At 38.1% G+C, this 12,111-nt stretch overlaps 1 protein-coding gene across 1 annotated transcript in view; it reads left to right on the plus strand.

Annotated features, from left to right (window-relative positions):
• Window positions 1-2,168, plus strand: part of Pdcd10 (programmed cell death 10) — a 43,400-nt gene extending 41,232 nt beyond the window's left edge. The window contains exon 8 of the mRNA XM_021157692.3: window positions 1,509-2,168. Coding sequence (XP_021013351.1) covers window positions 1,509-1,590 — 82 coding nt within the window. The 3' untranslated portion in view covers window positions 1,591-2,168. The remainder of the gene's footprint in view (window positions 1-1,508) is intronic.
• The last annotated feature ends 9,943 nt before the right edge of the window (window positions 2,169-12,111 follow it).

Consider the following 12,111-nt stretch of genomic DNA (forward strand, 5'->3'; position numbering starts at 1 on the left):
GTTGCATTAATAGTTTTATATCCCATATGCAAATTCAAATCGTTTAGGGAAAATGTTTTGTGACACAGTTTAATAAACTAAGCCCAAATAACCAAAGGTATGATTTACATAAGGGTATAATAATTTCTAACTTTAATTAATCATGTACAATGAATGTTGAAAGGCAGGAGTTTATAGTTCACTAATCTAAAATTTGTATATATTGATTATTCAAGCTTGCTATTGTTTTTCCAATCTCTACAGCTCTAAATTCAATTTTGTTTTGTTTAAATGTTGTGAATTTTGTACTTGCTTACTCCAAATGGAAAATTGTTAGTGGAGCAAAATCTTTGAAGACATCTTGTACTAGGGAGACAAATTCTCATTGACTCAACTGGGTCATCCCTAAGTCCTCCTAGGTTGAAAACATCTAAGATGAAAATCCAACCTTCATCCCTGGTACAATGAGGTACTGATAAGGCTGTACAATGAGGGAACCGTGAACCTCTGAAGAACATCCTGGCTCTTAAAGTAGCTTTGTCCCCTTCTCTCATACATTACATCTTCTCACAGTTTTCTCTCCTTCCACTCCTCCTGTCCCTCCCCCAACCTCTCCCCTCCCCCAGATCAACTACTCCTCTGCTTCCCTTCCAAAGGGGAAAGAGAGAGAGTCAGAGAAAGAGCACAAGAGTGCAGGACTTCTCTGGCCTCTCAGGGGATATCTACCAAACTAACAAGATAGAGAAGACTGAGATGGACCCTCATATCATGGCTGGACATGACAACTCAGTAGGAGGAAAAGGATCCCATGTGCAGGCAAAAGAATCACATTGTTGGGAGCCCCACAAGAACAAGCTATACCACCATAAAGTATATGCCTGTGACCTAGCTCAAACCCTTACAGGCTCCATGTTTGTAATTAAAGCATCGGTTAAAATCACACTTTTGTATTTGTTGGACCCCAGATACTAAATCACATGTTTTTAGGCAAGGATTAGATTAGGGTAGGTTAGAAGTAGTTAACATTTCTTTATCATGCTCATTGATGCCAGATGTCACTGTGCCATTATAGATCTCAAGGCTTAGTGTCTTGCATGCTTCAGCAGATCAGGTTAACTGGGAACCTCAACTTAGTCATCATTTGAGCATATCAGGTTTTATTTTGTTAACAAAATTTTTAAAAATTGTATTTATTTTGTACTTGAAATCACAGCTGAAAACCAGTCTGAATCCTCTGTTTGATCAGTAATCTGTTTAGCCTGTAAATGGTTGTTGGGGTAGCAACCCTACAACCCCTTATTGCCAGTCAGAACCACCAGGGGGCAGTGATTCCTAGACACTATAGTTTATAACCCACATTAAATTCTCAACTGGAATGAAAGTTTGGAATACTCAGAACTTACTTGCCTCCCCCCTCCCCCCCTTTCATTTTATTGCTATCATTAATATAACATTAACTATAAATATTTTAGTTTAAATAGTGAATTTGGGAAATGAAATTAATGATTGTTCTTTTTCTTTTTAAACAGGGCAATAAATGTGTTCATAAGTGCCAACCGGCTAATTCATCAAACCAACTTGATACTTCAGACCTTCAAAACTGTGGCCTGAAAGTTGTATATGTTAAGAGATGTACTTCTCAGTGGCAGTATTAAACTGCATTTATCTGTAAATTTTAAAGTTTGACTGTATAAATTATCAGTCCCTCCTGAAGGGATCTAATCCAGGATGTTGAATGGGATTATTGCCATCTTACACCATATTTTTGTAAAATGTAGCTTAATCATAATCTCACACTGAAGATTTTGCATCACTTTTGCTATTATCATTCTTTTAAGAATTATAAGCCAAAAGAATTTACGCCTTAATGTGTCATTATATAACATTCCTTACAAGAACTGTAAATATTGGTGTTTGTTTCTGACATTTTAACTTGAAAGCGATATGCTGCAAGATAATGTATTTAACAATATTTGGTGGCAAATATTCAATAAATAGTTTACATCTGTTAAACATTTCTTTACTTGAAAAAAGATGCATATATATATGTGTGTGTGTATATATGATCAGAAAACCAAGACAACTTGGTATAATGTTAAAGATCTTCTAATGGGAGCTTACTAGCAGTTTATCAAATAATAAAGCAACGAGAATTCCTATTTTTTGTCCTTAATCACTTTGAGCAAAAATGTAGTCAGTGAAAATACTTTTGTTAGTTGTTACATATAAAGAACTGGATATTTTTTCACTATTTCCAATCTTTAGAGACCTGAGAAGAGAGATGGAGCCACGGTGTCTTTGTACTGTAGTAACACTTCAAGTTAATGACACTTTCTGAGTTGTAGATTATGGCTCTACGAAATTACTTCTGGTATACTAGGCCCTAATAAGCTTTGCACATTGTCCCCAGAGTAATCACAATTAAAAAAAACTTCTAATAGTTGTATTGAGATTTTTATCAGTGTTAATATAATATATACTCTTTAAATATGTATAGTTTGTTTCACACTAGAGAAGTTATAAGAAAACTATGTATCGGTATTCATGTTGAGTGATTTGAGTTTTTAATTATAAAATAAAGGGAAAATCAGGTTTTGTTCATGTTTTATAAAGAAATGAAATATTAAAATCTGTTGGTAGATCTTTGCTATAAGACAATTTAGTTATTTATGTTATTTAGTTGTTTTTAGAAAGTGAATTTTTTTAGATTGCTGTCATTGACAGCATAAAAACGCCCTGGTAAATATAAGTCAGTGTATGAAAGGAAGCGAAGCAGAAAAGACAAAACTTACAACCTATGAGTGTGTCCCTAATTTGATTTGTCTTTATTGAAAAGACCATTGCAGAACCATTAATAGAAGCATAGGTGGTAACCTTTGGCAGTTTCATCAAAACTCAGCATTTATTGTTGGAAAATGTAAGGAAGACAAGTGTATGACTGGTAGAGGACTTCTAACTAAGTCTCAACTGCCTTTCTTGTATTTTCATTTCCTCTTAGAAGGTGCCAGCCTCAAGTCTTCTCTTAATTCTGTCATCGGCTGCATTGGCTTCCATTGTAGTGAAACAAACATGTGTTCATAAAGAGGGCGGATTCTGAGTGTCAGTTATTTCTACAAGTCCTAAAAGATCTAAGGTGAATCAGTGGAGAGGGATACGGTTTGCTTCCAGTGGCTTCTGAGGAGGAGAATGGAAGGAAACACATGATTCTGGTGCTTTCTATGTTGAGTACTATTGAAAATGCATTTATTACATTTGATCTGTTCAGAGTCAACCTATAACTTAATCATCTTCATTATACTTGAAGAAACAGAAATGAGATTAGAGCTTAGCTGTCAGCTGAGGGCTGAGCTTTTGGTTCACCTCTTCTGTGTTTTTGCTCCACTTATTTTTGCTCCATTGCCAGAAACAGAATGTAAGAGGCTGCTTCACCAAACCCCTTTTTGGTTTACTGGGATACAAATTACAGCAATGTGGTTTCTTTTCAGAAATCCAACGCCCCTTCCATTATACTTACACAACATAACATAGTAAATGATAGGTGGGAGTGGGAGTAGGATGAGGAGCTAATAGCTGTCCTTTTTAATAATTTTGATTTTCCATATGGGAATATCTTCAGACTCTCAGGAAACTTACAAGAATAATAGTTGCTCAAAGAGAAAACTGCGTACCTTTTGCCATCTTCGTTGCTTACCCTGCCTCGCATCACTGTACTCTGGATGCTTTGCCTGCCTTATAGCCTTAGTGCTATAAGTTGTTCCTCACTTCACGTTTTCTACCTAGATCCAAGTTATGTACTGTTGTTCCGAACATTGCACTGGTGGTTGTCATGAGGAGATGGAGAGCTCGGATCCATCTCCTCACTGGTGATTCTAGTTTTCATCACTTGCTCGTAGTGCAGTTGTTTTTCTCCAATGTAGAATATAACTTGTTTTTACTAGTACATGACCTCTGGGAGGCTTTTAAGTACATGCCAACATCTTCCTCTGGGGATGAAGATATGTTGATGCTGTGTGCTCCAATCTAACTGTGACTTTCCAATTCTTAAATTTGTTCCCACATGGACCAGTCAGCATTGGACATTCTGCTTGCAAACAGAAATCCTGTTTTCCTGTCCTGTCATTCATTTACCCAGCTATGTGTTTCCACCTAAATTTGGATGTTATAGGTTCATAAGGGTTTTGATTTGTTTGTTGTTTATTTTATCTTTTCCTAGTGGTTTATATCCCATACTCTGGTATGCAAATTTTATTTGAAATTTGACAGATAGCTCCTAGGTGGTTCCTGTGCCCTGTGAGTCCTCTTTTCCGTTTGTGTGTCTTGCCACTCCCTCCCCCTTAATTAACCCTTCATAAAAGCATCCCAAGATCTGTGACCATCTATTTCTTTATACAGCCAGAATGAAGTTATTAAAAGTTTACACTGTGATCTGGAGTGTTTTCATTGCATCTAGGCCATTCATCAGACCAATGTGCCTACATACATACAAATGTATATGTGCCCTTACATGGTTCTCAGAAATGAATTCACAACTCCAAGTTCCACAGAGCTCTTTCTTGTCATCCTCTTTCCATATTTCTTTGCCCTTTACTCTGTAGTTCCAGTCACTTACTTGTTCATCATGGGAGTATATCCCAGAGTCTTAGAATTACTTTATTCACCTAACTAAACAAGAGGATTTGTTCTTGATGGCCCAGTGTCCTGTTAAAGATTAAGAATGTTATATTATGCATTCATAAATTAGTTTTTGTCTTTTACTAATTATGAAAATGCAGTTGTTTACTTTTTCAGTTGGTTTGAAGGCTTAAGGTGTAGTTGAAAGCCACTGCTTATGCTTGTTGACTTAATTATTTTAAAGTAAACTGAAGCTTACCATGTGGGTACAGCTCAGCATTACTCAGAAACATTTTAAAAAAGGTGCCTCAGCACTTAGGATTTTGCTGTTTTTTCCTCCTGTGTATTTTTTCTTTTATAAAAGAAACATCGAAATTCCCCTCCTCCCCGTTCTACTCTTTCCTCAGCATACATGTAGAGAGTAAAACCACTGCAGTTGTCCCAAGACAAGAGACACAAAATGTTGAGAGTTGAAACTAAAAATGGGCAAACAGAAGGAATTAGCCTTATTTTTTTTATTGTTGACAACACGACTGCAGATTAAGTTATAAAGAGATGTATTTAAGCTTAAAGATTTGGTCGGATTTGAGAAGCTTGGATGTTTGAGATGTTTCAGACCCACATCTGGCAGCCCCAGAGTAATGAAGGACCTGCTTTCTCCTTGTATGTATTCGGCTCCACCCTGCTGCCTACCCGTGTCCAGGGGCTTCCCTGCCAAATTGTATGGCTGGATTAAGTTTCCATCCATTTAACAGCTTACAGTGATGAAGTCCCAACAGGAATTTTGAAAAGGAAAAACGTTTTAAAACCATAATAGTCATTTTGCCTGCATGTACTTAAGTCTCTTAGGGTTTTGTTTTTGTCTTAACTGTGAAGATCAAACTAGCCTTCTCATTCAGCCCCCAATTCTGGAATAAGTGCTGTGAGCCAGCATACAGAGGGCTTTATGTATTTTCTCTAAAATAGGTATAATGGCAAAGCTTAGCTGGTCCAGGAACTAGTATATCAACCCTTAGAAAGATTAGATTAAAATTGTATCACAAAACACATTTTAGTTTTTCCATTCAGTGATTTTAAAATATGGAGTGGTGCAACCTAAGCTCAGAGGTAGAACAGGCATGACTGTGACATCTCTCACTCAACTATTCTGATTTCTCACTCCCATCTCCAGGCAAAAATGAGCTATGTTCTGTCCCTAGAGGTTTTCCGTTTTAGGGCATTTTCTGTAACTATGCATGTCTCAGTTACTGTTCTGTTACTATGAAGAGGCACCATAATCTAGGTAACTTAGAAAAGAAAGCATTTAGTGGGGAGCTTGCTTACAGTTTTCAGAGGGTGAGTCCATGGCTATCATGGCCAGAAGCAAGTTGATTGCCAGGCTGCTTGAGCATTAGCTGAGAGCTCACATCTGATCCACAAGCAAGAAGCAGAGAAAAGAGTTTAGAGGCATATCAGGGGAATGCATACGCACACAGCTTGACGTGGACTTTTAAAATTTCAAATCCACTCCCAGTGATTTACCTCCTCCAACAAGGCCACATCTAAACCATGAAACGTCACCAACACATATTGAAATACATGAGGCTGTGGGAGCCATTTTCCTTCAAACCACCACAGTGTGGACTGTTGCCTTCTGCATCTGCCTCTCGGCCTTCTAACTTAACCATGTCAGCATATGTGCTGTACTTTATTGCGGAGTAGCAATCCATCATGTTTCATATTTTCCTTTACTCATCTACAAATTTGTTAGCATTTCAGTTAAATCTAATTATTTTCTGGCTACTATAAACTTAAGTAGAAATCTTGCTGTAAGACCTGAATTTTTGTTAGAGGGTATTTAGCAGTATAATTGCTATTCAGTAATTTGATGTAGAGCTTCCAAGTAGCTGTGCTGTTTTACATCCTTGGAAGTAATATACGAAGGTGCTACATTTTCTCACATCTTTATCATGTTAACAACTTCTAAAGTTTTTGAGTGCATGTGTATATGTGGCAGGCAGAGGGGTGGGGGGGGGGTTGTGCACACAAGCAGCCAAGAATATGTATGCTGGTGGTGTGTGTTCATGTATATGAGTGCATACTCATACCACACATGCCATGACATACATGCTGTAAGATGTATGTAGAGGTCTTAAGACAACCTTAAATGTTCATCTCTGCCTTCCACCATGTTTGATATGGGTTCTTGTGTTCTGTTGTGTACAAAGCTGACTGGCCAGGATCCTACCCTGAATTTTTCTGTTTCTGTCTCCCTTCTTAGATACCCTGAGATAACAGATGCCCAGCACTGTGGTTTTATGTGTGTTCTGAGAATCTAAACACAGAACCTTACTCTTGCCCTGTACCGTTCCTCAACCCACAACTTCTTTCTATTACAGGTATTCTAGTAAGTGATGTGTTTTTATTTATTAACTATTTTTGGAGTGGAAGGATATTTTATAGTACAGGCTACCCTTGAATTCCTGATCTTCCTGTTCCAGTCTCCCCATGCTGGAATGAGTATCAGGTGTACACTGCTAACTAGAAGTGGCTTTAATCTCTCTCTCTCCCCCTCCCCCTCCCCCTCTCCCTCTCTCTCTCCCATCCCCCTCCCCTCCCCCCCTCCCCCCTCCCCTTCTCCCTCTGTGTGTGTGTGTGTGTGTGTGTGTGTGTATTTAACAATGACATTAACATCCCATGGGCTCGTTATTACCCACACATACTTTTGTTACTTTTTCATCCCTTCAGTAATAATTCCATATAGGTTAACAGAACTTTAGTATTTTTATGCACTGTTCCATTATACACCATAGTTTATCTGATCAATCTATACGTGGACATGTAAATGGTTCTTAGTATTTTGCAAAACTACATGACTTTTCAACACTGCTTTGTTTAAGTTATATCATTAGACTAGTCTAGAAATGGAATAGTTGCATTTAAAACTGTGCACATATGTAATTTGTTACAGTACCAGTTTCCAGTCGATGGTGTTGGCATTTCACATTCTAGCATTAAGATGTGAGACTAGTTCCCACCACTGCTCCTAAAAGAGGCATAGGTTCACTTGTTACAAGTGAAGGCAAATGTCTTAAATGCATAAGGACAATCTGCATTTCTCTGATCTAACAGTGTTTATAGTGCACATTCCCCCTCTCAGGCCTTTCCTTCCTTATATCACCTGTCCTACTCATTCAGGCTCTCTCTTCTCCACAAAAGGAACTCTCTGTGGATAGCTTTTTCTTTTACTTATATGAAAATTGATTGCTGATGGATTTCATTTACAAAAAGAAACAGGTTTATGCTTTCTATCTGTGGAGAAGTCCTTTTATCATCCTATGTTTATGGGTGTGTATTTAAATAATGACCCCCCTTTCCATTTTTAAATATGCCATCATATCATAGTAATACCTATTTTTAAATTTTTGAATATTTTCCTGTTTGTTTCTTTTGTGTGTTGTTATGTTTGCTTGCTTGTGTGATCATATGTATGTGGATGTGCATGTGTAGTATATGTGGAAGTTTGAGGCCTCACTAAGAACAGCTCTACCCAACTTGCTTTCTGAGATGGAGTCCTGCTCTGGCCTGCTTGTCACCTATTTGTCTGTGTTCACTGGCTAACAAGCCCCAGGAACACACCTGTCTTCACTCCCCCAGTAGTAGCTTTATAAGCACCTAAGCTTTTTGCACAGGTTCTAGGGATCAAAGTTGGGTCCTCATTTCTGCAAGGCAAGTACTTTTCCGGCTGAGACATTCTTCTAGCCCCTCCCCCTTATGTCTCTTTTCTCCTAAACTAGCAAGCTGCGTGTTACATTGTCCTGGGTGGTCAGTATTTCACTCACAATTTTCCTTGGGGTTTTATTTTACTTTGGTTGTATTCTTAGCTGAGAATTCTATTTAAACTGATACAATTCAATGAAGCATTGTCTGATTGTAGCTTAGAAGGCACCAGGATAGAGTATATTATCATCATTTCTTTAATCTATTATTTTGGGGGTATTTTCTACTTTACCCAAGAGTTCAGTTTAACGAGAATACTTTTGTCTCTTCATGGAAGGATCTTTCTGATTGTACATTGACTTTCATTGTATACTCAGGAAAATGATATATTCTCTGTTGTTGAGATGTAGTCAGTGTGTTGGTTAGTTCTTATTAACTAATATCTTCTTATTAACTTGTTACTTATCATTTCCCTTGTTTGATTAATATGAACATCAAAATTTCTTCTTAGTGGAATTTAATCAAACCTCCCTGTTGGTCATTTAGGAAGATGTCATAGAATTCTGTAGCAGCTCCTATTGTTCTTCAGATTTTTAAAGAACTTTCATGTGTGTGTGTGTGTGTGTATGCATGCATGTGTGCACATGCACACACATACATGCTGCAGCACATATGAAGGTAAAAGGAAAACTTGCAAGAGTCAAGTTTCTCCTTCCATCCCGTGGGTCCTGAGGCATGAGCAGCTCATCAGCCTCTACAGCGAGCATCTTTCCCAGCTGAGCCATATCGCCACCAACCTCCTTTTCAGTTATAGAAATAATTTTTTTCCGAGTTGTGAAATCCAAGTTCCTAAGGACTGTATTTTCGAAACAGACTTAGAGATAAACTTTCTACATTAATGGTGCTCCTTGGAGGACATACTACCCAGGACCTTCTTCCTGTCTGCCCCTCCGGTCCCATAGGCAAAACTGTGGGACATCAACTAGCTGTGTCACATTCTTCCCTTCTGTGCTTACATGTTAACGTTCAGGTTACATTCAAGTACAATGATTCTTTTTAAGAGGTCAGTTCTGAATGGTGCATTGATGTTAGCTACAATATAGTCCTCAAGTGTTCTGAATGAACAAAGAAGTCTGGGGCTTGGCATGGTGCATTAATCTCAGTATTTGAGAGACTGAAGAAGAAAGATCATGAGTTCAAATCCAGCCTGGACCCCAAATTAAGGATGAAGGTTCATTCAGGCACCAGCAATTCTCCATGTTCACTGAGTTGTGTGGGTGTTTGCTCAGCAGTGGCAGCTTGCTGTAGGTTAGAGCAACCTTTTGTCTGGGTGGTGTAGGGATTTTCATGGGACCCCTTTGGCTAACAACTCAATTACATGCAACCTAGTCCAGCCACTAGAAGCCTTGCCTGGCTATAAAATAGGACCAGTTTTCTGAATAGGTATCACTTGCAAAATTTAAATCAAGATCAGATAAACTATTTAAATAGACCTATAACTCTTTATGAAATAGGAGCAATCTGTTAAGTTTCCCAACCCCAGAAAACCCAGGGCCAGATAGTTTTAGTACAGAAGTCTTTCAAAGAATAGTTGATGACAATACTCCTCAAATTATTCCACAAAATAAAAACAGAAAGAACATTACCCTATTCATTTTATGAGGTCACAGATACACTAATACACAAACCAACTAAAGATTCAATAAAAACACAATCACAGGCCAATTTACCATATGCACATATAAGCAAAACTACCCAATAAAAAACTTGAAAACCAGATCCAAGAATATGTCAAAAAATTCATCTACCATGAGCAAGTAAGTGGTCTCAATCCCAGAAATTATGGGGTGGTTCACTACATGAAAATCAGTAAATGTAATCCACCATAAAAACTATACACACACACAAACACACACACACACACACACACACACACACACACACACACAGACTATCCTCTCAGTAAATGCAGAAAAGACTGGTGACAAAAGCCAACAGCCCTTCAATATAAAAGTAATGAACATATTAGGCATACAAGAGACATTCCTCAACATAATAAAGGCAACTTACAGTAAACCTAAAGTCAACATAAAGATAATGAAAAAAAAAAAAAAAACAACAACTCAAAACAATTCCACTAAAATCAGAAACATGACAAGAGTATCCATTCTGTCCATATCAATTAACATAGTATGTGATGCTTTAGCTAAAGAAATAAGACAGTAAAATAAGATCAAGGTGATACAAATTGGAAAGTAAGATGCCAAAATATAGTTATTCCCAGACAACATGAGAGTATAAATAAATGACCCTCAAAGTTCCAAAAGAGAACTTCTACAGATGATTAACACTTTCAGAAACATGGCTGGATAAAAGATTCACCCAAGAAAATAAAAGTTTGTTCTACTATATACAAAGGGCAAATGTACTTGGAATGAAATAGAGAAACAACGCCTTTCACAGTAGCCTCAAATAATATAAAATATTATGGGGTAACACTAACCAAGCATGTGAAAAGACTTGTATGATTAAACAAAAATCAAATCTTTGAAGAAAGAAATTGAGAAATATTAGAAGATGGAAAGATCTCCCATGCTCATGGAGCAATAGAATTAACTTAATAAAAATGACCATCCTACTAAAATTTGTCTACAGACTCAATGCAATTCCCATGAAAATTTCAATCAATCCTTTATAGATCTTGAAAAGAATTCTCAAATTCATGTGGAAGACAAAAAATCCTAGGAGAGCTAAAACAATCCTGAAGAATAAAAGAACTTCAGGTGATCCTATCATTCTCAATTTCAAGTTGTAGTACAGAGCTATAGTAATAAAACTTACATAGTGCTGGCATGAAAATGGACACATTGATCAATGGAATCAAATTGCATTCCCAGACATAAATCTACTCAGCAATGGATACCTGTTTATTTGATAAGCCTGAAACGCACAATGGAAAAACAACAGCGTCTTCAATAAATGGTGCTGATCAAGTTGACTGTCTCTGTGTAGAAGGTAAATAGATCCATAGTAATTGCCAGACACCAAATTTAAGTCCAAGTGGATCAAAGACCTCAAATTTAGATACACTGAACCTGCTTGAAGAAAAAGTGAAGAACAGCCTTGAACAAATTGACACAGGAGTCAACTTTCTGAACAGAACACTGATAGTACAAGGACTAAGATCAAAATCTACAATAGATAGCACCTCATAAAACAGAAAAGCATCTGAAAATCAAAGGACATTTTTATTCTGACAAAGCAGCAGCTCATAGAACGGGACCTTCTTACCAACTCCACATCAGATTGAGCACAATTTCCACTATATATAAAGAACCCATTGTGGGGTACTTTGGATCCAAACTTCAGCAAAGAAAACAGATAAAGATCTTTCCTGGAAGCAGATAACACAGCCTGATCAGGGGCACAAGTCCCTTCCGGTCCACTCCAGCACCCGGGTTGCTGGCCCTCTGAGACTCCGGTTACCCGCAAGGACCCACACAGGATCCCCACGGTATCCTAAGACCTCTGGTGAGCGGAACACAACTTCTGCTCCAATCCAATCTCGAGGGACCTGAGACTGCATTAACTAGGGAAGCAGATAACCTGGCCTGATCAGGGGCACAGATCCCTTCCGGTCCACTCCAGCACCAGGGTTGCTGGCTCTCTGAGTCTCCAGACACCCGCAAGGACCCACACAGGGTCCCCCACGGTATCCTAAGACCTCTGGTGAGTGGAACACAACTTCTGCCAGGAGGCAGATTTGAACACCAGATATCTGGGCACCTTCCCTGCAAGAGGAGAGCTTGCCTGCAAAGAGTA

This window comes from Mus caroli, unplaced genomic scaffold (assembly GCF_978045245.1).
Source record: "Mus caroli unplaced genomic scaffold, Mus_caroli_1 scaffold_3, whole genome shotgun sequence".
NCBI lineage: Eukaryota > Metazoa > Chordata > Mammalia > Rodentia > Muridae > Mus > Mus caroli.